The following is a 25814-nucleotide window of genomic DNA, read 5'->3' as shown; positions in this document are numbered from 1 at the left end:
TCAAAAAAGAAATCTGGTCAAATAATACATATAAAAGGCAAGACGATGTTAAAAAAACTACACACACTAAGACTACACAAACATTAATATTACTGAGACACAACTAAAAGACAGTATACAGGTCTGTTCTTATGTTATATGAGTGAGACACGTTGAACTGAGAGACATGTTACCAAGAAGAACACTGCAAATGTTAGACCGTGCGATGACAGACAGGAGGGGCATCGCTACACATGTTAGGCCTCATAAAGAGGTTGTTGGGGGGATGCATAGGAAGGCTGGAGAGTTAGATAACAGGGGAAGGAGTTTGAAGAGTGGGAGCAGATAGGGGGAGACGTGGGCTGGTATTCCACTGAAACTGACGGTGCAAGGTGGTGAGTCTTGGCGTGGTCTTGAGGGTAAGGAAGTATATCACCATGGGGTTAAGAAGCTGTGCAGTAATGTTTGGTTTGAGCAGAGGTGCATGGTGAGAAGGGGAGGAGCGTATAGCCGAAAAGGTCAGTTAATTTTGCATTTTAGCCATAAGCATCCGGGGAACACTGTTTCAGCTGTGATGGGAACTTGAGATGTGATGACAACTCAGATGATGACAGGGTCCACTTTTCTTTGCCATTTTTCCTTTTTTTTTTTTGTTTGTTTGTTCATCAACACAGTGAAAACCATGAGCAGTGTGGACATGCAGAAGCATACAGTACAGTGATGTTATGGGGTAACAGTCAAAAGTCAAACATGCCTTCTTGTCAGAGCAGACTCGAGAGAAACATTAACAGATCCACAGTCGTCACCGCGGTGACTTTATTTTTTTCAAAACACTTGAAATCTCACAGCTTTGGTAGTCTTTTTTTTCTCCTCTAATAATACATGCCTCGTGTTTTCTGATCCCTATATGTTTGATTCCTCTAGTCTCTGGTACTGTAAGACCCTACAGTAAAACTACCTGTCGGAACTGCCTCTGAGCGTCCTGCAGTTTTTGCTGTTTTCCCGCTTTGTCAGTAGTACCCGGCGACTGCCTGGACTTCGCAGACAAAGGGACGGGCATCCGACTAGTAGGGGAAGCGACACTGGTGTTCTGCAAGGGGATCCAAACGAAAAACAAAACAAGAAATAAAACAAAAGAAAAAGGAAAAAAAACACACACACCACATGAGGAAGTATGAAAAATCAAACAGGTAAACACCTCATCGATCAACACCAGTGAAAGATCATGCACCCAGTGGGACATACATACACATCAATACACAGTAGTACATGCAGTCAAGAATAAGGAAGAGCTTAATCATCATGAGTGTTTTTGATGATGCCACTTGCTGAAAACCTCAGAGGTTTAGCAATGACCTGAAGGAGAAGCATGGTAGCCAGGAACCCAACAAAATGCCACCCCCAATCATGTCACCATGATTTCACAGAGGGAGAAAGCCACGGGGGACATTTCCAACATTTCACCTGTGGAGTGGATTAATGATTTGTTGTAATTTGAGTGGTTAGGGTTGGAGTGAGGTTGTAAACGGAGAAAAAGAAGGACCCAAAGCCTCCCGGAGCAACAAGAGCTAGAGAGAGACCTGTTGTACGGTGCTGGGGGCACTGGGGACAGTGGTGGTGGTGGTAGTAGGGATGACTACAGGGCGAGGAAGGAGCTGAGGTTTAGTCTTCTTCAGCAGTGAGAGTTTGCTGGGTACCTTAGGGCCTGACCCTCTGGAGGTAGGGAGAGAGGAAGACCTCTTCAGCCCCACTCCGTCTGAGCTTTTCCCATTCCCTGCCATAGCTTCCTCCGTGGCGACCGGCTCCGTGGGGGAGAGCGGTCCCATCTCACTGATGGTGGTCTCCAGCTGCTTGATGGTCTGCTCCAGGCTGTCCAGCGTCTTGTAGGTGTTCTTCTTGATCTCATCCGTCCTGAGGATGGAGTCGGAGTTCTGCCTCTTCAGCGGCGTCGCCTTGGGAGCGTCCGCTAAGGATTTTGAGCGCGTAATCTCGAATCTCTTCGCTTCTTTGTGCTCCCTGATAGTGCCGTCGGACTCCTCTTCGTCTTCGTACACGACCACCTGTAAAGTCTTCTTTCCTGACTTGGTGCCCGAGCGAATCGCCTGGGTCAGCGCCGCCAGCTGTTTCTTCGGGAACTTAAACTTGAACTTCTTCTTACCGTCCTGCTTGGCGTCACCGTTTGACTCTGAGTTCACTCCGCTGTCCGTCAGCTCAGAGATGGAAGATGAAGATGAGGATGACAAGCTAACGTGGTCTGCTGCGGCATTTGAAGTGGTGACGTTTTTGCCGTCAACTAACTCGGTCCCTCCTGTTTTAACCTGCAGCACGCTACTCCTCTCCGTGTCCGACTCCTCGCTCTCCTCCTCGATGCACTCCGACGCCAGCATCCTGTCCAGCTCATCCTCACTTTCAAAGATGGTGGACAGGCGCTTGTACGCTGAACGGATGTCCATGGGCTCGTCGAAAATGATGATGACGGGCTTCCTGTTGAAGCCGTTATCCTGTGGCTCACTGGGTTCTTCTGTGCCGTTCCCTCGGTTAGTGGCGTTGCCTACAGTAACAGTCTGGACGTTTCCTTTCTTGGCATTGACCAGTTCCTGGTACTCGCCACAGGACAGGGCCTGAACTTTGGTGTTGGTGATCATAAACGCTATGTTGTCAGGGGGCGGCGGCGCCTCTTCTCCAGGTAAGTCAGGACTAAGACTAGCCTCCTCGTTAACCTCCTCAAAGATAGCTTTAGGTGGATCGTTGTCCTCGCTAGGAGCCTTTTTTGGTAGAGCAACAGGCGCCTCTTTTATGGTGCTGGTTGTCGTGGTTACCACAGGCTCAGGTTTTATATTCTTACTAGAAACATGTAGCTGGATGATTTTACTTTTCTTTTCAGTGTTAATTTTGTGGAGGATTTTCCCCTTCTCCATTTCTGCGCCCGTCTTCAAGGACTCGGAGCGTTTCATTTGCGTCCTCGGAAGTTTGAATCCTTTCAGCCCCACGGGTTTGGGTGATATAGGTGGAGGTGTTACAGGTGATTTGGGTGGAGGTGATACAGGTGATTTGGGCGGTGGAGACAGTGGTGGAGACAGTGGTGGCGGCCGCTGCTGCTGCTGGCTTGGAGAATTGTCGTTAACATTGACATTTGACACCTGTGATGGAGGCTCTCGGTGTTCGGGGGTTTCCTCCGTTCCTGGCGGCGGTGGAGGCTCTTTGGGAATCTGGCCAGTCACATAGTATATGACCTGAGAAATGAATGAAGTAGCTGTTTAAAATCTCTCAAAAAATGTCTTAACTATTCATTAAAACAATGCTTGGATGATAGAACATGCATACCCCTTTGCTCTGTCGGACAGTAGTGTTCCCATTTTCATCTGTGTCGGGGTCTTTATCCTCTCGAGTGGGCTCTGAGCTCTGCTAGGACAATGTGTGAGGGAATAATATTACTGTGCAGCTGCTGTGTCAGGCTGCTGTGGGTTAAGTGTGAATTCACAGACATTATTGCAGCAGCAGTAATCAACACTGCGTTGGGTGATTACCTTCTACACGGCCACAGCAAAGTATTTACAGTATGTTAACTGAATCTCCAGTTTCATACCGTATGACATCAATTTAATATGCTGCTCTGATATTAAATGCTGTATATCACAATGCATGCAGGGAAAATTAATAAATATTACTGTTTAAAAGCTAAGACTACAACAGCCAAATCAGCTTCTTTTTGGTGGCTAAACCCTGCCTGTTCTTTTTTGCACTTCCACTGTTGATACATTACATATGTTTCAATAAACAGTCTCTATTTCTGGTTTTTAGCAAGCCCCCAGGCAGCAAATTTTACATTTAGAATTTACAATTGCAATTTCTTTCCGTGTCCGTCACGTGATGCCGTTGGACCCAAAAATACTTTTTCCCATAGACTTACATGGGGAAAAAGACGTCTATAAATCAGAGTAAGTGTTTTTGAGGTAAATCAACTTCCCAATACGAACACTTGAATAGCCCTTATTTAAATAATTCGGTCCCTATAAGTTGTAAAATTGTCGAATCCCGAGTTATTTCCCTTCCTCCGTACACGTGAATGGGAGGCAGGGTTAAAGGAAACACTACTGCGCCTGCTCTATGGGCCCAATGGATGCGGAAGATCGACGGAAGACCCAGGCATTTTTATAAATGTCATTTCTTTATGACAGACCGTTGCTATGGATGCTGTTATGATGTCGCACTCTGGAGGACCATTTTTGTGTTCAATTATTGATTTCTTATTGAAGTAGCCGTGTAATACGCAGGACAATGTACAGCTAGCGGGTCATTGGGCTTGCCGACAGGGCTCGCATCGCCATGAAGGGGCTTATTTCACAACAATGACCGGCTCGCTGTACATTATCCCTTACTTAGATCGCACGTTTTAACTTGGGTGTGAACTAGTCAAATTTGTTGCTTGTACATACCTGTCCTCTTTGTCACATTGATTAACAAAATCATATTAAAAGTGAGAATTGTTTGACCTGAATGTGAAAAATTATAGGGTTGTGCTGGTTATATAGGTGAAAAGCTGGGAAAGCAAACTGAAGTCAAGTTGTGCAAAGACAAAGAGAAACAGAAAAGTGATCCCTCAGAAAAAGTACAAGTGGGGGAGAGTAGCATGCAAAGTGGCCAGACTGACCTCTAGTGAACCAAGTCTGCAAAAACAGGTTGTGTCTGCACATAACTACGTTGTTTCTCTCAATTGTCAATCATTTTAAGACGTATTTCTTCTATTGATTTTGTATGAAGACGTGTAATTAAAGAAAGACACAAGACGATTTAATTGCCTGTAGAATACAGTGCCGAGGTCTTTTATTGACAAAAGATAATTAAATCAGTGGCAAAACATCATCATTGTCTGGTCCAGGCGCACAAAAGACACAGCGTCTTTTCAGAGGCTTCATTTTATGCAGACTTAATCCGGAAATGTACTCAAGCTGAGATATCCAGCAGAATCAAAAGAGGGAAGGAAACGGAGGCAGCAAGGAAAGGCAGCTGTTACAGGTTTCTCTCGAGCCAAAGCAAAGGGTGCAGAAGTTGTAGGAGGGTTAGGACACAGCCATCGATTGTATCAGACAGTGGGCAGAGGCAGGCAGTTAGGTGGGTAGCTGCACGGCGAAGTTATATTTTACCTTTTTCTCTTTGAGGGGCAATAAGGGCCCCGGTCTTAGCTCTCTGATTTGCGGTTCAATTCGAGGGGTGGGTTCTACCAAATGTTTCACCCCTACATCCTTAACCGTGCACATCTGGAAAACCTGAAGAGTGGAGAAAAGTGAAGGGGAAATGGGAATTTTGAGGAGGGAAGAGTGTCTTCAGCTTTGTCACAGCCGTAGAACCCGACACGTGACAAAGTTAGATTCAAAATCAAGGAGCTGAGTGAGTGCTCATCCATTGCCACTTCTGAAGACAACCACCACGGGAAGAAGTGATAGACCCACTCCCACAAAAAACAGCAAAATCCAGAGGACGTTACACCTATTGATTTGTTTTTTGTCTGAGGGATTATGTGAGTGTGTGATATGCATCTAACCTGGAGCTCTGCCATGATCTTGTCCCCTTCATCCTCCTCTTCTGCGGTAACAGAAGCGGTGACGGGGGGAGGGGTGGCTGGCTTCGGCTTGGTCTCTGGTGGAACCTTGTTGGGTTTGGGTAGGGGACTGGGAGGTGGAGTGTCCTCCTCACCCTCCTGTTGGAATGTATGAAAAGGAAATTATTTCGTTATTACTTTTCTAGCCAGCCAGGCTCGCTGTTTCCCCCATTCTTCCAGTTTTTATGCTAAACTAAGTTAAAATAAGTAAGGGATAATGCACAGCGAGCCAGTCATTGTTGTGAAATAAACCCAGACAGGGCGATGCAAAGGGGCGTGAAGTGGTGGGGTCTTGCATTAATCAATAATGTGACACAAAAATGGTCCGCCAGAGTCCGACATTAGAACTGCGCCCATCGCAACGGTCTGTTTTAAAGAGCAAGAGCTATTCGCCTCTTAGCTCTTGCTCCATAGAGAGTGTTTTTGATTTACTCACTTAACTCTCAGCAAGAAAGCAAAACAACCACATTTCCCAAATGTTATTTTATTTATATATTATTTTAAGGGACAGTGTGTAAGATTTGGCAGCATCTAGTGGTGTGATTGCAGATTGCAACCAATTGAATACACCTTCACTCACTCCTCCTTTTCCAAGACTGTGGTAACGTGAGCCGCGGAGGGCAGATAAATCCCCCGAAATCCTACACACTGTCCCTTTAAATTATTAAATGTATTGTATTTTTCACAAATTGTTATTAAGTATCTACAAAGGCTAAACAAGCTCCACTGTTACCAGTAAGTTATTGCAATTTTTGGAGTTTAAACACACAAGAAAACCCACACAGTGAAAAGACAACCTTCTATCAGACTGACCTGAGCCGAGACAGACTCTTTCCTGCTGGTGTAGACCACTTCTCCAGAGCGTGTGGTGGTCATGCCTGAGCTTGAGCTGGAGTAGGTCTTCCTTGGAGGAGGTGGTGGTGGGGACTTGCAGGACTTTTCAGACCCTTGCTTGGTAAAGCTGTCAGTGGGCGCCGGCTTGGTGGTGGGAGTCTTGGGGGGTCTCTCCGGTGCAGGTTTGGCTGGTTTCTCCACCATCACAGGCTTTGGGAGTTTCTCAGGCACCTTCTTGCCTGGTTTGTCAGAGGGAGGCTCAGACTGGGGCTCTTCTGTCGTACAAAACAGAGATGAAATTACACAGGAGGACATACTTTAAAATGTAAAATGATGGAGGTCATGTTTGTGTTAGATTTGTACCTGTCGGTGACTCCACAGTGTTGTTGATGTCTGCTTGTTCTGCGGGGGAAGCAGGGGGCAGTGCTGGGTTCTCCTCCACCTCTAGACTGGGAATGCCCTTCATCATGTTGAACTGGGCCTCCTGGAGGATCTTCTCGAACTCTTTCCCATCATAATGACCCAAGTTCTGCCTCCTCTCTTCCCACTCCTTCTCTGCTGCCTACAGGGTGAAAAGAAGAGAGAGAGAAGGTCAAAATAATGCCATTCAGATGATGCTAATGAGAAAATAAATCAAAACCAAATGACGATTATATGGTGACTAAATGTACCTCTATGGACATGGCTCTGTTTTTGCTCTTGTCCTGACTGGTCTGGAGCTCCTCTATGACCAGACCCTGGGTGGGAGCGCCGTTGCCATTATTCACCGGGTTCCCTTGCGTCTTCTTTTGACGGGCGGGACTCGGTGGATCCGAGGCTGCCCCCTTGGGAGATTCACGACCTTGAATCTTGGTCGGGATGGGACTGGGGGTGTGAGAGGGGCTGGGGGTGAGCGGCGGACTGGGCTGAGCCGTCAGGGCCGCAGACTGCTGGGACTGCTGGATGAGGACCGGGGAGCTCTGGACATGATGGATGACCACCGGAGAGGAAGGCATCACCTCCGATTTGATGGTGGAGCTCTGGGGCTCCAGCGGGGAGCCGGGCTGGACTGATGCTGTGGGAGATTCTGCTGCTGCTGAAGGGCTGTTGTCCACTGGGACATTAGCAGAGGGTTCAGGTCCTTTCTGAGAGCCCTCACTAGCACATCTGCACAGAGGAGGGAAACAGTATGTGATACAAACCATGTACATTTTCAACCAAAAAGAGTATTAATGGTCTTTTTAATGTCTCATCCAGATTGAAAATACATCAAACCCTATAATAAAGTTAACAAAATGTTTTGGATTAATTCTGACATGAGGGGTAAAAACACCACCAAAAGCTATGATGCAATGTCTCATGGTTTGGCGACTGTTTTGGATAAAAGACAAGAGAGTCTCAAAGGGAGAGTGAGAGAAAAGTTGAGAGTGAACTTCGTGTCTGTGACATATTAAAATGGAAATGAGGCGCCGCAGTGTCCACCAAATTAATTCACTTATCGGTTCAGTGAAGGCGATGGAAGTATATCAAGCCTCACTCCTCTGTCCACACGGACTGACCTCTTTGATGGGATGAAGGCGGGTTTGCCAGCATAATCAAATAGCACAATCTCGCACATCACAGACCCCTGTGAGGAGCTCCGCAGAGTGCTTTTTGTTTTCATCTTCAATCCCCCTCTCTGTCACTCTCAGCCCCCGTACTCCTGCACCTCTTCCCCTGATCCCTACTCTATCTCCACTGACATTTTTCTCTTCATCATTCCTCTACCTTCTCAGACTGCTGAGTGTGTCAGTCAGGCTCTTGACCCTTTTCAGCATGCTGTCCAGTTTATGAGGCTCCTCCTTCAGAAACTTGACAGCTTCCACTTCCACCCGGAGCACGGACCGCATCCTGGTTTGTAGGGCTGGGAACTCTCCTGAGGAAACACACAGAGAAGCATTGCACATTGTTATTTTGTGATTTCCTCCCATTTCTTTTCCCAACTCTGTGCTGTTTTGTAAGTAACCTACTGGGGAAGTTTCAAAATGTTTTCACTTGTAGTATCTCCCCTTAACGAGAGGCCAGAAGGCTATTGTACCCAGTAGTGAGAATTTGTCGTCTTACCTTTGAGCCCTGCCAGAGACTCTCCAACCTTCCTCAGAGTCATTGCTCCCTCCTCTACGTCCTTCAGGGTCACCACTCTTTGTGTCGCTGCCGAGTCTTTCTGCAGAGAGCCGACATACTGCTCCAGCTCACTGCACAGACAAACACAATGCACACAAACGAACATTTAGAGTTGGAAAGATGATCCAGTTGTCAGAGAAAGATTTTTCACAATACTATTAACACTGTATTTACTCTTTACAAACACCAGGGGGCAGAACACTATCAGTTATACAGTGATACCGATGGGACAGAGGTGAGACTTTGGGACATGATCCGTAAAATATAAGAAACAAATCAGATCATAATGTAAAATATGTACAAAGATTAACACTGGCAATGAACATTTCCACTATGCATTTCGCTCCCTTGCCTATATTAGATTGCTTAGTCTAGATTGGATGTCATCCCAAAACCACAAATGTTTACGTGGGTCTAATCGTGGGTTTATTTGTATGAGAGCACTTCCTCACATAGAAAACACAGCATGCTGCTTCACAGACATCCCAGTGCTCAAGAAAAACAGCCACTCCGCTGGGAAATGTGCCGAATGATAACATTGTGTGCAGTGTTGGATTGCATGAGAGGGACTAAAATGGTGTTTCATTGTGGCCGGGCACCCCTGAGAAACACTCTTTTATAGAAGTCCCCTAAAGGGAGTGGGGAGGGTAATGAGGAGACAGTGTGTTAAATGCCCTGCTATGCCGAGGCCTGTTGGTAATAGGAACGATGACGGGAAATACCAGCTGAGGACAAAAGGAAACAGATTTGACTTTTTTTATTGAGTCCCCCGCAGACAAAAACAGATACAGTACGTATCTAAAATGTGTGTCAGAGTTAGGGCTGCACCCTCTTAGTCGATTAATCGGCCGTTTTAGTCTGAGTCGACTAAGAAATTCTTTGGTTGAGGACAGCCCTAGTCAGAGTATAAGATGCAAACTTCAAAGATACTCTAATGAAATAGTTAAGATCCCATTTGCTCAAGGAATCACCCGCCTTTCATGTTCTCTTTCATATACTGTAAATTACTGCTGTGAACTGAAACTTTGAGTATGGGATCCCAAGCATGTGAACTAACCAGGTTATTATAGTAAACTAAAACTAAAACTAAAATAAGCTGTGAAAAACAAACTAAATAAAAACTATATCTTTTAAAGAAAAAATAAACTGAAACGATATTGCCTTGGTAAAAAACTAGTAGAAATAATCCATCTGCAACCGCTTATCCCGGTAGGGGTCGCGGGGGGCTGGAGCCGATCCCAGCCGACATTGGGCGAAGGCAGGGTACACCCTGGACAGGTCGCCAGTCCATCGCAGGGCTGACACATAGAGACAGACAACCATTCACGCTCACACTCACACCTACGGGCAATTTAGAGTCCACAATTAACCTAACCTGCATGTCTTTGGACTGTGGGAGGAAACCAGAGTACCCGGAGAAAACCCACGCTAACACGGGGAGAACATGCAAACTCCACACAGAAGGGTCCCAAGCCGGATTCGAACCTGCAACCCTCTAGCTGTGAGGCGCCAGTGCTAACCACTGCACCACCGTGCAGCCCGCTAGTAGAAATAATATGAAAATAAATTTATCACTACAGAAAAAAAGGAGACAGCATGGATTTTCGTCATCTCTCGTGATATTGAACCACAGAAATTAAACAGACAGACATTTCAGGAGACGGCGCTATGCCACAATTGCTTCACTAAAGTACCACGAAGATCAGACTGTAGACTGTATACAGTATAAGAAGTGGACGTAGTCACCGTGACGTCACCCATTGGTTTGTGGACTTCCATTTATAGCTGGCCCGAACAAAAACTAAAACTACTGTAAAACTAAATATATAAAAACTAATCTCTTCAGAAAAACTGCAACTAAACTAAAACTAGCAAACACACTCTTAAAACTAAAATAAAAACTAATTGGAAAAATTCAAAATTATTATAACCTTGGACCTAACCCTCTATTTGGATACATGCTCTGTGGAAGCTCTGTCACCATCACCAATACTGTCCACTGACGATGACAAACCATCCTATTTGAAACTAATTTGTTTCCTTTTCCAAGTACCTCTGTCCTTGGATTACTGGCAATCTATTAGTACCAGTTTCATGATTTACAGTACTGAGGCTTTTTTGTTGCCAAAGAGCTATAAAATGTTACAAAATGTGCCCTCAAAGGTCACGATAGATTTACTTCTCCTCTGGAGAGGGCAGCGGTTTTCACACCACATTCTCCCACAGCTCTTAAAGCCAAGCAGCCCTAATTACACAGCCTTATTTAAAGCGCCAGCAGCCGTGTTTTGCTGACTCACAACTGGCTGAAAACCAAGAGTAACACAGAGCTTAATCCACTGACTTCCTGCCTGTTTATTTCTCAGCCTCCATGAGCTGCTATCATTGTGTTTACTGGAGCATGTGTTCACTGTCGAGCAAGACAACACTGTGTGACCTTGCCTGTAGACATCCAAATAAAAAAAAAAAGACTCAATTGCTGCTCCCTGTTGGCAAGAAGATGAATTAAAATAAGAGCAGGGCAGTTCCTCCACAGTTCCTCCATTGTTCTAGTCTGCTGTCTCCGAGAGGCAGGCGCTGCTTTGCCTGTATAAACCTGTGAGCTGTAATTTGGAGGGCGTTGGCTTGTCAAAGAGTTTAGGAGTGAAAGGCGCAGGTAAGCTGATAAAAAATGAAGCCTTTTGGGGATTTCCTATAAATGAAAACACCTTGACTGGAGACGCGTGGGTGTGTACTAAATCATCTCTAATACAACAATAAACATTCAGTAATGGGTGCAAACTACCGTATCTTTAGACTATTAAAAACACCTGTCAAGGAAGTGACTTTACCCGAGTTGTGTGAGGACACGCTCCTCCAGGCCCAAGTACTTGTGCCTGTCCTCTTCCACCAAAGCTCTCTGCCTCTGCACAGGGTCCTCCAGACCCCGCATGGCCTCCGCAAGTTTAACACTGATTTCCTGCTCTGCCCGCTTCAGCTGGATTCGTAACGCCTCCTGGTTCTGGAGCTGAGGGGATGCACGCAGTGGGAATGAGATATTAGAGGACCTGAACTAGCAGAGCAGAAATACAAAGCCGTAGTGGATACCAACACACTCGAAATTAATTAAAAGGAGAAAGAGGTCTCACCTGCTGCTGTCTCATCTGATGGAGTTGCATCCTGAGATCAGAGACGTTCTTCCTGAACTGCAGGAGGTTGACTTTGAGAGGAACCTTGTCTGATGGAGCTGCGTTGACTGGGGAACCACCTATGAAAAAAAATCAAGTTACAGCTTGTTAGTTGACTAAATAATACTGCAGAAATTACACTTAAAACTACTAAATAGGCACATAAAAGTAAAAAGAGAGAGTTGTTCTTTTCCAAACCCTCACTCCGTCATACTGTCTGACTTCACCCGACAAATTACTGGTTAGATTGTGCGAACACATTTTCCCTGGCAACACACTGGTCTGACTTAATGTTCCTAATGTTTAGTAATGATTGTCTGAACTCTCTGCGGCTGTATTTTTTTCTTCTCTCCCGCATAATAAGCACACATAATATACCGGCTGGCACTCATATTGGCTGCACCTCTGAAATGTCTGTCAGCTGATTTCGGCATTTCAGACACCGCTAGAGACGGAGGAGAGGTTGAAACCATGGAAACCAAGGGAGGTAATATTTGTGGTTTGAGTGAGCGTCCCTAAATGGCCAACAGCAATAATAATTGAATTTAATCCTTTCAAAAACTCCAGCATGACCTTTTTTTATATTTTCATCGCACATCTAAAAACAGAGGACGGTCATCTGAGGTAGAGCGAGTCCATTTAATATCGGCTAATAAATGGATCCAATCCATGTTTCCTCGGAGTGGGTTGAATTGAAGACTTAAATTTTTCAATGCTGTGAGCACCACAAATGAAATTCGATTAAAATCTGTAGAGCTCAACAGTGAGGTTTCAGAAGTGAAAATCACATTCATATTCTTACAAACTTACACTAAATTTTAGCAAGGAAAAACCAGCATGGCCATTTTCAAAGGGGTCCCTTGACCTCTGACCTCCAGATATGTGAATGAAAATGGGTTCTATGGGTACCCACGAGTCTCCCCTTTGACCCTTGTCAATTGATTTCTAATAATAAATATATACATACATTTGCATAAAGCAGCATATTTGTCCACTCCCATGTTGATAAGAGTATTAGATACTTGACAAATCTCTCTTTAAGGTACATTTTGAACAGATAAAAAATGTGTGATTAATTTGGGATTAATCGTGATTAAATATTTTAATCCCTACTAATACTACAAAAATAGTTCACCGAAATGTGTTTCTGAAAACATTTAAGGTGAGAAATAAGACATGCTGTTCCTGAATCTGTCTTCATTTAATTTCGACATGAGTTATGTTTAAACGTTTGAAGTTTTCAGAAGCTGCGAGTCGCCATTCGCAAATAGTTTATGGGATGAGTAGTTCCTTCACTCTTTAAATAATGTTACATTATGTACACAGTCTTGCACCTTTGCCTTTTTTCAGTTTTCCAATGTTTTTTTTTGCTCCGAATCAAATCGTCTCATAGCTGGTTGGTTCCATGCTTGAAACCCTTTATATAAGGATTTTCTGAAAAGGAGTAAATTAATGGGAAATTCACTTCTGTATCCGGAGATGTTCAAAAAGTAGGCTGTCACTATTGAGCTCTATCGTATGGGCTTTGAGGCAGAAATCTTAAAGATGAATATCTCAAAGCGTGGGCAAATAAAACCAAAACTATGCGCTTGGCCAGGTAACATTAGAGGTAAGTGATAAAATATGTGTTTTGTAATTTGGGAGAACCAATCCTTTCACCTCAGAAACATGAGGTCCATTAAAGAAAGTAGTGTCCCTGCCTGTGAGTTACACAACAGGTCAGGTAATGTTCAGAGTGCACTCTAATCTCCCTTGACGCAGAAACTCACCCTCTGTCGGGGCAGTACAAGAACAATCTTTTGTCTCCATAATCCCAAATCTCTATTCACAACATAGTCCTGACATATAACCTGACAGCTGCCTAGACCTGAAGTACAGGTTACAACGCACACTGCTGCTGGCTGGGCCTTGGGGAGAAAATGTCCATCAAAAGAAGTGCATGCTGTGTGTTGACGACGAAGAAGCAGTTGAAGAATTGTAAAAAAAAAAGAAGTGTCACTGCTTTCTCATGTTTGATGTAGAAGCAGTCTGGCGAGATCAAAGCCGACGCTGTAACTTTTCTGATGTTCTGGAGATTCACTCGAGCACAACATGACAAGTAAATCCCTCCGAAAGCTACATATGAAATGTGTCACGAGACATGAGATTAGATCTCAAGGCGCATGAATAGTGTTGTGTGTTTTTGTTCTGCCACTGGTGAGGTTGCAGATTTTTTTATCAAACCAAGATCTGGCCACAGAGCAGAGGCTGAATCGCTGAATCATCTTGGTGGGCTTGAGGAGTAATAACGTCTTGTTTTAAGTAGTGCTTTGAGGAGCTTGTGTTAGCTCTGCCGGCTCTTATCTCCTATTAAACTGGATGTACCGTACGGGGGTAAAGGATTGTAAGGAAATACGAACCGATGACAAGCAAAGACTTTGTTTTCCCTCCCTCCAGCGCTGCTCATTGCAGACTGTTGACTGACACTGATGTGTGGGCTTGTCTGCACAAGACATTATGGCGCTAAAACTCTTTAGAGAGGAAAAAAGTCGAGCAGAATAATAATGATACTAACCTGAGCTGTGTGCGCTGTGGGCTGGAGAGGATGTCTTCGGCGGTCTCTCGCTGCAGCCAGAGAAAAAATCATAAGAGCAGGATTTTGGTTGCGAAAAATCGTTATTAGGGGCACTTTTAGTTTGTATTAGTAGGAACAAACACAATACAACAAAGTATGATGGGAAAGACTGACAAACCAGAGAGGTTAAAATGATGTTAATGATGTTAACAAGCTTCATCGGTGTAGCATAAAAATTCACTGCAGTCACAGACCTTTGAGGCAAACATTAACACAAGGTCTCCACAGAGAAATGCAAAGAGTTGAAATGCAGCCAGATACATAGTGGCCATTCATCTAGAAGAGCAAATGACTTCAATATCAGATTCACAGTCAAACCTATTTCCTCTTCACCAGATGCTATTTAAGTGGCTTGATATGGCCATTATAGAGGGGATACTTTATCTCTCCCGCTCTGGCTGGATGGCCAGGCTTTTCATTTGAAACTCCATTTCCCCTGATGCCTCACTTTGTCCTATACTGTGATTGCTTACCTTAGTAGCTCCTTGGTGCCACTAGTGTTTGGCTCCTTTAAAAGTGCATGCTGAACAAGACCAGTCAAGCTGGCAATCTGTTGCTCCATAGCCTTCATTCGCACTCTGCAGAAACATCAGAAAATTCTACTTTCAAAAGGGAGGCCTATTGGATATTACAGCTGCCACTAGAGCAAATATCAGCTCAGAATAATCAATTGTTTTTAATTACCAGACCATGAAGCTTTCTGTTATTTCGTGGGATTATTCAGCCCAGTCGCACAACAGTTCGTGAAATAGTCACGAAATTTAATGTATTGATTCGTCTAATAGACAAAATTGCAATTTTTTTTTGTGATGTTCAGCCAGAAATCAATTCGTATATAATCCATGTAATTGTGAACCAGGAAATATGGGGTATAGTATAGCTAGGAGGTCGGGGTGGATCGGAAAACACAGGACTTCAACCAGGAGACCGGTGTTCATATCCCGTGTGAAACCACAAGTCAAAGTTGACTTATTTGTAATGTAACTTCCGTACTTAAGTTACAGCTATTCCTAAACCTAACTAAGTAGTTTTATTTTGAAAAGACTGGAGCGGAAACCTGCGTCACGTGTTGCTGCACATTCGTAGGAAAAAGCACGAAAAATGCGTCGTTGAAATTCGTGCTGAGCATCACGAAAAAAAGGGAAATTTGTGTCTATATACACGAATCAAATAGATTCAATTCCATGACTATTTCACAAACTGCCATGAGACTGTGTTGGATTAACACACAGTGGAGAATCTTTTGCAATTGATTTGCAATTATGTCCTGATTAAATATTGACTATGGTCAAATAAATAGTGTTTGAATTACAACAGTGCACAGTTTACTCTCTCCACAAAGTCCAAATGGAATAAAAAAGATGGACGACTCAAGACAAGAAAACAACCCCGAGGTCCGGACCCAGGGTGTTTGAGCCATATTGTTTTTTAAATAAAACAAGAGTTTGTCACCGAGCAGTGGCCGCTCGGAAGAGAATGAAGGGACAATTTGAAAATAACACTGCGTTAAGAAAGCCAAACACCAGAGGGGTGAATAGGGGACCTTACACTGAAGATTGCTTGGTAAGCCTAGAGGTTGGAAAAGAGAACAACTTTTGTTTTCAGATGTCATGATTTATCTTGAGGAAGGATAGCTGAGGACACAGCGGGGACAAATGGGGGTTTAGCTGTGCTATAGACAATAGACAGACACAACAATAACTAACCTCAGCGCAATACAGCATATTTCACATGAATAAATTCTATGACAGCTAGAGAGTGTTTATGTTGAAAGTGAAGTACAGTACTTTCCTATTCAAATTCCAACACTCTTTTCACAGTTTCCCAGGGCATTTCTAATGGGCTGCCCAGGTGGTCTGACCTGATCTGTTTGACTGATTGGGCCATTTAAAATACTTATTCAACCTGGTCAATATTTTCTTTGGTTTTCCTAGGTACGCACATTTTTAGTGAAACCACGTTCGCCTGGCTAAGTGGCAAGCATCCCTCTTTCTACGAGTATGTTTATGTGCTCTCAGTCAGAGTGGATAAACCTAATCCAGGTACCAAAATGTCTGCTGGATTATCCAAACTGAATAGGCTCTGCAGAGGGTTTGTTGTTGGAACAATAGTGACGGAGTAACAGAAAAATATACAGTGGCTTAACGGGGTCTCCAGATACTATATTGTTTCAGTGGTGGTAGCTATGTCTGGCTCTACACACTCTGTAATAATCAACACTCCGTAGTTTGAATAGAGACTGTGAAAACAACGGTCAGATAAGCAGAACTGGTTATATACACAAACCAAACTGATGCGTTATCATGTGCAGTAGTCTGCTGTTCTTAATGTGCAGCTCTTGACGCTCAAGAAAGTGACAGGGTGGGTTATATATTCTTGCCTTTAGTCATGGATGATGAAACAGTCAGAGCCGGGGATTGAAAATCAGCAGCTCACGGTTAGGATGAAACTGGGATGCGGAGTTAGTCCATGCTCCCATGCAATGTCGTAATCCTAATTCTAACAATCCCACCAGCCCCACTGTGTGTAATGTCCGTGTCTTACCGTGTCTGATGCTCATTGGCCGCTGGGATGGGCCCCTGGAGGTGACCCTGGAGGTCTGAAACTACAGGTGATCCCATGTTGTTCCGGGGCTTGGTCCCTGCCACTTCCTCCTTCCTGAAGGACTGGCGCACAGGTGAGCTTCTATCCATGGGAACACCATGTGGTGGCACACCATGAGGTGGCACACCATGTGGTGGCATGCCGTGAGGTGGCACGCCGTGTGGTGGCATGCCGTGAGGTGGCATGCCGTGAGGTGGCACGCCATGTGGTGGCACGCCGTGAGGTGGCACGCCATGAGGAGGCATGCCGTGAGGAGGCCCACCATGAGGAGGCCCGCCATGAGGAGGCCCGCCATGGATGTCAATCATCCGTACCTCCGTCATCCGGTGAGGGGATGGAGGAGGAGTCTTGGAGCCCAACGTAGGCAGCTGGCTGTTTCTGGACTTCTGCCTGTACAGAGAGGGGTGATCCATAGTGTCTGTTGGGCTGGGCCCGCTGTAAGAGCTTGTGGAGCGGATGGAGGCACGGTGAAATCCCCCCATGACATGATCTGGACCATCAAGCCCAGGGCTGGGGTGTGGTCCATGGAGCAAGTACGGGTCTGCATACAACCCCTCATTTCCCCTGGATAGACTGTGGCTTTTAGTGCTCCGGTCCTCATCCGGCTTGACGTCCCGTCTCTCCAGGATGGCGCTGGGACAGGGCGAGATGGAGCGGGCCGGAGGGTTGGCATTAGACAGCCGGTCCCTTGGGAGAGTGGCGTTGCCAGGTATAGATCCCTGCCGTGGGCCGAATGGGATTCTGGAGGGGGATGGGGGCATGGAGTGGGGGCTCGGAGGAAGTGCTCCCTGCATGGGGTGGTGTGGTGGGGGACCCATGGGGGGCTGTCTCAGAGGATGTGGGCCATCACGAGCGGCATGCACCATCTCGCTGTGCATCTGCAAAAGCACAAAATCATATAGACATGTTAATATACACGAAGCAAATATAAACAACTTCAAATAATGCATAAAAAGTTTTTAAAATAAATGCAGGATTGGTAAACCAGACTGCATACTTAGGCCCACTTGAGGGCTTCAGCTACTGTTTATTTTGTATATATCCTGTATTTCTGGACTGAAGTGCCCTAGAAACAAAAACATCCATCTAACTCAGTTTACACTGTTGCTTTTCAAAGAAAACACTGTCAGCAATTTTTCCAGAAGCAGAAAATAGTTACTCGCAAAGCTACCATCCCCAGAGTACAGCATTTCAGACAAAGTCCTAGATGTTATAGCCACAGGTTTTTATAAAACAAGATTATTTCTTTGGAAAAAAGGTAAATCACTTCACCTTAAAACTACAATTTTAAAACAAATCTCTGATTGCTCTCTCGGACAGACTGGGGCTTTCTAAAAACAGCTTACATGTGCACCTCCAGGGAGAGAAGGTAGCTGGTTAATTTTCAACAAGCTCTGTCTAGTTCAGTCTATTTAAACTGTCAGATAATCTGAGCCTTCTTTAGTCCGACCACCCATAAAGGACCCTTGAAGGCTAACGTACAATAAACCTAAACTCATTTAACTAGAGTGGTTTTACGGGTTCAGGGAAATATATGAGTGTTCAGGCTGTAGGTGGTAAAACTACAAACAAAGAGGTGAAAGTCTTACAGGCTCACAGTAGAAGTAAAAGGAAATCTGGTTAACGTGGTGAGCCACCTGCGGTGTGAAGTATGACAAGTTTCAATTGTCTTGTCACATTTCTTGACACTTAGCTTTGTCAAATATTTGCATCACTTCCTCTTGGCCTACTTCCATATTGACAGCTTAGTTAAAGCGAGAATGTCACTTTCTAAAGTAGAAATACCACATTCTTCCTTTTACAGGTGAAAAGTTCAACTTAAAGCAGCAAAACAAACCTTTTTTCAGTTTCATACACTTACATATTTTGTTGCTTTGAGTAAGAGTTGGGGTTTAATTTAGCTAGATACCGGTAGATTCATTACGCATGCGGGATTAGCCAACGTTTTGTTAGCATTCAGTTATCACAACATTAACTAACGTCAGTTTATCTTTGTCCGGATGATTGTGTAGTTGGCATTTGGCTTATAGATCTGATGGTCATTTGCATACCCGTTTGTAAACTGTACATCGGCCCCAAAGATTAACATATTTTGAACTGCTGACAGGTGTTCACTAATGCCAAAACACATCTCAGGCCGTAATTGGTGGCGAGCTGTCAAGGTTCTCCTTTAAAATCGTAACGATCGATCTCATAGACTAACCTCAATTTTGTAATATATCACCCCTTTGCCTCCATCAGCTTCTCTTTATATGGGTATTTGTCTTTCGCACGTACATTATACATTTCTGATGATGACGATTGACATTGATAATGATGGTCGACCGTAGCTCTGTATGCTACCACCATAAAAATGTCTGGATAACTTGTGGATTCATGAAGGCACTATACAGTAGTAGACTAGTTTGACTTCAAACTTTTGAAGTCATAAAGGAAAGAATGACAACAATATACTGAGTTAAGTTATTCCAAGGCTCCAGTTCATTTTCCATAGAAGTAAACATTTCTCTGTGCTAGCTAGCACAACTGAAATACAGTGTGTAAACAGTGATATAACCCGTGGATATATAATGTGATATACTGGCATGGTAACACTGAGCTGAGGAGCGTCTCATGCTGGGCCGAATCCAATCCATCTTTCTTCCTATCAAACCCTCTGCCGCTGTCAAACAAACAAGCAATTGTTTCTTCAAGGTATGACTCATCACAGGTCACACCTACATAAGAAGACAAGTCGAAACCTAATGCAAAGTTCCTTCAAAAACTTCAGGTACAGTTTTTGACACTTTGCTTTTTCAGTGTTGCCTGTACTTATTTTTTCCCCAGTGCCAATACAGATTAATACAGGAAAGGGAACTATACAGTGGGTGTGACATGTGTGTGTGTGTGTGTATGTGTGCACAAACTGGAAAACAACAACTGCTCAAAGTGTACAGTAACAAAGGGTTCAGGCTTGGCTGTGATAACAAAGGGAGAAAAAAGAAAGAAACCTGCTGGCAGTGAAAGCACACACAGCTCATAAATATGGCAGCAACAAGTCTGACCATGCAACACTACATATAATAGGAAATATAAGAAGAAAAGAGCTCCTGCAGTCATCATCAAACCCTAATGGCTTTCACTATCCAAGGTGGCTACACACATGAAAAGAAAAGTTGCCCTCTTGTGCTGGAATTTCTCCAGGAGCCCAAAATAACATCTCTGACTGCGTTTGCCAATTCCAGCCCAGCTTCATAAGAACAATTTGGTCCAAGAGGAATAACTTTTCAATCCCAAACAGATGTTACACCTCTGGAAGACTAACCGTTCTTTGCTTAAAATACACTAACTTTATAAAGCCGGTCTATATTTGTCTGCAAAACACGCGTACATTTCTGCTTTGAGACAAAACAGAGGCTTGAAAGATAAACACACGAGACCATGTCAGGCAAATGAGAGACCGCTTTGAGAAACATTTGGTTTGAGTTTGACTCATGGACTCTCTCTCTCTCTCTGTTTCCATCGCGCTCTTAAGCTTCCAATAATGAGGGCAGCATGTCTGGTAGGAGCGCACAAAGTCGCCTCGATCTCTTGGCATGCTGGAGATGATTCACAAACTGCCGAGCCTGCAGTAGTGTGTCAGCATTTAAATAGCTCTATGGCTGCATGTACTATGCTGTTGTGTACATAATGGTGTTGATGGGAGCTTCCTGCTAATTATGATAATTGTGAGTAAAAACAAGACATTCAACTTTTTCATTTTTTAATATATACCAAAATTAAGTGGATTGCCCTACGGAGAACAGATCAGAGGTTTCGCCAATAACTGAACCTCTGTTTACAAAATATCTCCTCCAGCTATGTGTACATAACATCACTTCTGACAGCCACTATTGACTATTCTATGAATACAACTACACTGCTTTTGGCACGATCCCTTACATGAGTACGGATTTAAGGTCTCATTGATAACATTTTTATGTAGACGAATATTTCTTTAAAAAATATCACATCTTTTAGAGAGCTTTCAGAAAGGTGATGACTTAAAGTATGTCTTTTTCCGGAAGAAAATTAGGATTGTGAATTCATTATTTTAAAAATGTTGGTGGGTCCAAAATGAATGTTTTGTTTATCTCTGTGTAAGATATCTGACGTTTGGTTCCCACTTCTAACAAGGCTTGTGAGCTAATAGTAAAACGACGTTGGTATCACGTGGTATCTCTGGGTTAGTGTGGAAAAAACGGATAAATGGCTGAATCTAGTGGCTGAATGTTATAAATGTTATCAATAGCACCTTTAACATTTCAAATTTCTGCTTTTTCCTTTGATGAAACGTGACGAAAGAGAAGCTTCAAGCGTAAGAAAACGCCTCTTTATTCTAACGAGTCTGCTGCCTGTTCTGCATATTGAGTTACTTATCCGTTACTGTGTCCATCTGTCCACCTTAAATCAATCAGTGACAGATAAGACGGTTGTTTTTATAAGTAGAGACAGCTCTGTTTGGCCAGAAAGCTTCAATCAATAACAGAGGTAACTGCAGATGATGCTTTAAATCTGATCCGAAGCCTGGCATTCCTCCATGCAAGACAAGAGGACACTCAATAGCCCAAACAGATGTAAAGTACACCCCCCATCCCCTAAAAATTTGTTTGAACAGGTGTACAGCTCATTAGGTTGTAGTATTTGCCCTTTTGCTTTGAGCGCCAGCGTTTCTATTTCATTATTAAAAGGTGTTGCCAACAACTAGAAAGACTTTCTCTTTAGAGGACTCTTTAAAAGGCAAACAAAACAAACTTTCAGTCCGAGTTATCAACTGCCAAGAATAGAGTATTCAATGTCTGTGTTTGTGTCTGAATATTGAAACTTGCCAATATGTTTGTGGGGGAAGGGCGGCCTTAAATTTTGCAATAAGAATATACACTCACCGGCCACTTTATTAGGCACACCTGTTCAATTGCTTGTCAACACAAATAGCTAATCAGCCAATCACATGGCAGCAACTCAATGCATTTAGGCATCTAGAGGTGGTGAAGACGTCTTGCTGAAGTTCAAACCGAGCATCAGAATGGGGAAGAAAGGGGATATAAGTGACTTTGAACGTGGCATGGTTGTTAGTGCCAGACGGGCTGGTCTGAGTATTTAAAAAACTGCTGATCTACTGGGATTTTCACGCACAACCATCTCTAGGGTTTACAGAGAATGGTCCGAACAAGAGAAAATATCCAAATGCCTTGTTGATGTCAGTGGTCAGAGGAGAATGGGCAGAGTGGTTCGAGATGATAGAAAGGCAACAGTAACTCAAATAACCACTCGTTACAACCAAGGTATGCAGAATACCATCTCTGAACGCACAACACGTCGAACCTTGAAGCAGATGGGCTACAGCAGCAGAAGAACACCGTGTATCTAATAAAGTGGCCGTTGAGTGTACATTTTTGGATTAATGCAACAAATTTCCTCTAACTACTTTCTTTCGAAGGTGCCGTCCTGTGTCATTCATCAACTAGCTCGCCTCCACGCCCCACAACCACGTCCTGGCTTTGTATCTGTGTCAATTGCTGCTTGGTTAAACAGTGACAAAACTATTCATGACAACAATCTTGTTCAGCATATCTCTACGTCATGCCTAGATTTCACAATGTTTGCACAAGAGCCCTCGTAAAGTTGCCTTGCTTCTCTTTGCTCAATGCATTTCAGTCCAGTTGTACTTTTCAATCGTGCTGATTCAGAAAATAATGAACAAAAAAGCTCCACACAATTAATGTTGTGTTCTTCTGCTGTGGCCAGCTTGCAAACTTTCCTGCTCTTAAACTGTTTGCACTATTAAATTCCCATTTCACGTGTATCTTTTTTTGCCATTGTCTTTTGTTCACCTCCCCTTGAAGGACCCTGTCACACGGAGCCAGCCGAAGCGACTCGCCTGTCAGCAGCGGAAGAATAAAAAGCAGCACCTCAAAGTCATCACGCCATCTGAACCGGCACCTCTTAAACCGCCATCATGTTAGCCTCATCATTCCTTTAAAACGTTATCAATTTCACTTTACACTCGCGTGACACATACAGTATGTGGCAATGGGGATTATAGCGAAGGTTAATGTAATTTTTTGCAGTATCACAATGGTGCCGCAACCGCCGCCTGGAAAATCTGCGGCAGGCGGAGAGGAGCAGCGGGTTAGATAAAAAAGGGTCAGGCGGATTAGAGGAGGAACATTTGAGAAAAAAAGGGTTCTTTGGGGCTTTAGTTTTGTTACATCAGCAGGAAACCAACATGCTGGAATCAGAACAAGAGAAAGAGATTAGAGTTGATATTGGGGGAAGAATGAACAAGGAAAATAATCGTGAGATTTGAGTCCAATTGTCCCTAAAGCAGGCTGCACCAGAGCGTAGAGGCGAGGCCCGACCGCAGGCCCCCGGGAGAACAATATGAGACCCCCTCTAAACAGATTAAGAAGAGGCAGGGGGACATTCCTTCCCTTAACTGCAAACAGGATGTGAGAATGCAACAAGTCTGGCCGGCATTCGCTGCTGTTAACGAAACAATTCGTTTTCACTGCTGTGTGTTAGCATCTGTGTCAGTACTCACCCTGGCATCGCCATTGGCAGGTCTCGGCCCGTGGCTGAACGCCTGCGCCGGGTCTTTGTGGTACACTTTCAGGCAGGAGTGATCCGTGATGTTCCTGTAGGGGGAAGAGGTGTCCCATGGTAAATAGACAGCCCAGATATCACCATCAGACAGCGGGCGATCCTGATACAGTCTGGATCTCAGCCTCTGCCTCAACCCTGCCAAGGGCACGTACCCTGACAGAGGCTCTGACAGCCCTCTGTCATATGACATTTCCTCTAAATCTCTAAAATCATCTACTAATACTGTCTTCAAACGTGGCTCAACTACATAAAACCGAGAGCGGGTACTCTCTTTCTTTGAGCTGCTCTCACTATGGCGTTGCACCCTGGACACCCGTATCAACCTTAAGGAACCACGAGACAGTTTTTTTTTTACAGCCCTGATAAAGAATTAGTCACAAAGTACACATCGCACTAGAGCAGAAACTCTGGAGAGAAAAAAGGGCAAAGTTTCTTACGTCTTTAAGAGTTTTTTTCTTCTGAAAAACAACTACAACTTAGGCTGTATACTGTCTCGGCACATAAAATCTGCTGTGTTATTGATAAGACATGCTGGTGAATACCAAACCAGGAGGATACAAGGAACAAGAAAAAGCAGTGAGCTTGTATATGTGTGTTTGTGCGCTTGTAAGTGAAACACAGTACACAATACTTTGGAAACTAAACTCTGAAAAGCATAAAAAATACCTCAAAAAGTGTTTAAAAAAAGCTCACATTGTCAAACTTTCTAGAGTCAAACTTTTACCAGAGGAGAGAGGACAAGTCATCCAAGTCTCTCAAGAGTGCTCTTCAGTTTGTTTGGGTATATCGGAGACATTTTGCCAAAGGGCTTCATCTCCAAATAACCCTCCTCCTACTAAACATGATGGAAAAAGGAAGCAAGAAGCTTTCCTGGCCTGTGACACTTCCTGTGCGGGGCGAGTTTAGACAGGAAGTTGTCAGGGAGGGGAAAAGGAAAGGCTGAAACTATGGAGCATTATGAACCTTGGATGCCCTGTTAAACACAATGCATGCTATCCAATACATATTCTGTATCTATCACATACAAACATACGTCTTTACCTGACATCAGTGAGCTCGTAGTACATATTTCTCATGTCGTCTTTGACGTACACGGCGACGCTGGGCGACTCCAGCATCTTCATGTTGAGCTGCTGCGGGAAGGCACTAACAAACAGAGCTCTGATGGTGTCGATGCCGGTGATCTCATTAGGCATGCGGAGCTGTTTGGTCTCGTCCCCGTACTGCAGGTACAGCACACCTGCAGAGAGAAAGCAGGGGAGCAGGGTGATTAGCCAGAAGCAAACTTCCTTTTAATGAATGGAAATGTTTCCTATGACTAAGACAGGCATGTGATCTCTGCAACTTGCGCAATACACTGTTTTGTTTCTCTCACAGATTATGATCAGATGCTGAAGAAGTTCAGTGTTAATCTGTTAATGCTAACACTTCATGCAGCTACTTAACAGTAAAAAACAATTATGCAGCACTGGAGGGCTTTTAGTCTTAAGGATTGACTTAGAGACAAACTAACGACTTATTGTTGAGAATTTACTCAATAAAAGTTGGTCAAAATCTGGATTTGGACCTTTTTCTGCAACTTCTCATCTTCCTGGAATAATGTAAGAACAGAAAACAATGCAACAACAGAGCTGGTCAAACATAAAGGCATCCTTATTGCAGTTTGTGAGAAAGAGATGCACCCTCTCAGTGTATGTGTCCTCTCAAAGTAGTGCTATGATGTTGGATGTTACAGGGACTGTGATGAATGCAAATGCAGATCCCATTGTTCTGATTGCATAAATAAAGTTGTTTTACTCAGATTTTATGCATATAGTGGTGTGTTCTTTATACTAGGAATGTTTTTATGAAATTAGATCTTTTTAAAAATCGCAATATATCGCTTTGCTTACAATATATTGAATCATAACCCCTGTATCATGATACATATCATATTGCCAGATGCTTGCCAATACACAGCCCTATTGTGAAAACTCTCTGCCCACATCCCAACGTCTGGTCATGGCTGCTCAGTGCCTGGACTACGGCTGCGCTCGACCGAAGAAATTCTTAGTCGACTAACACCCAAACTATTTTGTCAACTAATCGATTAGTTGATTTAATCGACAGATCTGTAAAACTGAGTTTCTCCACAAAGAATCACAAAAAAGCACCACTTTAAATCTTGTGTTTAACAGAGATGTGCTCATAAGTTTATTGAAAATAAGACATTCAGCCTGAAAAAGCATAAAAAACGACTAATTCACTAAAGAAA

The 25814-nt window shown here is 43.8% G+C and overlaps 1 protein-coding gene across 16 annotated transcripts in view; it reads right to left on the bottom strand.

Moving 5' to 3' along the window:
- kiaa1217 (KIAA1217 ortholog) overlaps window positions 1-25814 on the bottom strand; it is a 122521-nt gene that overhangs the window by 1638 nt on the left and 95069 nt on the right. For 7 of the 16 annotated variants that reach the window (XM_074621733.1, XM_074621725.1, XM_074621738.1 and 4 more), the window contains 17 exons: window positions 24602-24800; window positions 23499-23592; window positions 16877-17814; window positions 14806-14910; window positions 14273-14322; window positions 11680-11798; window positions 11383-11558; window positions 8495-8625; window positions 8159-8306; window positions 7084-7558; window positions 6776-6974; window positions 6392-6687; window positions 5522-5677; window positions 5124-5246; window positions 3304-3384; window positions 1560-3212; window positions 938-1069 (listed from right to left, as the gene is read on the bottom strand). In XM_074621733.1, coding sequence (XP_074477834.1) covers window positions 938-1069; window positions 1560-3212; window positions 3304-3384; window positions 5124-5246; window positions 5522-5677; window positions 6392-6687; window positions 6776-6974; window positions 7084-7558; window positions 8159-8306; window positions 8495-8625; window positions 11383-11558; window positions 11680-11798; window positions 14273-14322; window positions 14806-14910; window positions 16877-17814; window positions 23499-23592; window positions 24602-24800 — 5075 coding nt within the window. Of the gene's footprint in view, window positions 1-937; window positions 1083-1559; window positions 3213-3303; window positions 3385-5123; window positions 5247-5521; window positions 5678-6391; window positions 6688-6775; window positions 6975-7083; window positions 7559-8158; window positions 8307-8494; window positions 8626-11382; window positions 11559-11679; window positions 11799-14272; window positions 14323-14805; window positions 14911-16876; window positions 17815-23498; window positions 23593-24601; window positions 24801-25814 lie in introns of all 16 variants that reach the window. The other 9 variants (XM_074621728.1, XM_074621730.1, XM_074621727.1 and 6 more) reach the window with 9 other exon arrangements.

The sequence above is a fragment of the Sebastes fasciatus genome, chromosome 21 (genome assembly GCF_043250625.1).
Source record: "Sebastes fasciatus isolate fSebFas1 chromosome 21, fSebFas1.pri, whole genome shotgun sequence".
NCBI classification, from domain to species: Eukaryota; Metazoa; Chordata; class Actinopteri; order Perciformes; family Sebastidae; genus Sebastes; species Sebastes fasciatus.
The sequence above is the reverse complement of the archived record's forward strand: the minus strand, read 5'-3'. Positions and strand labels throughout refer to the sequence as shown.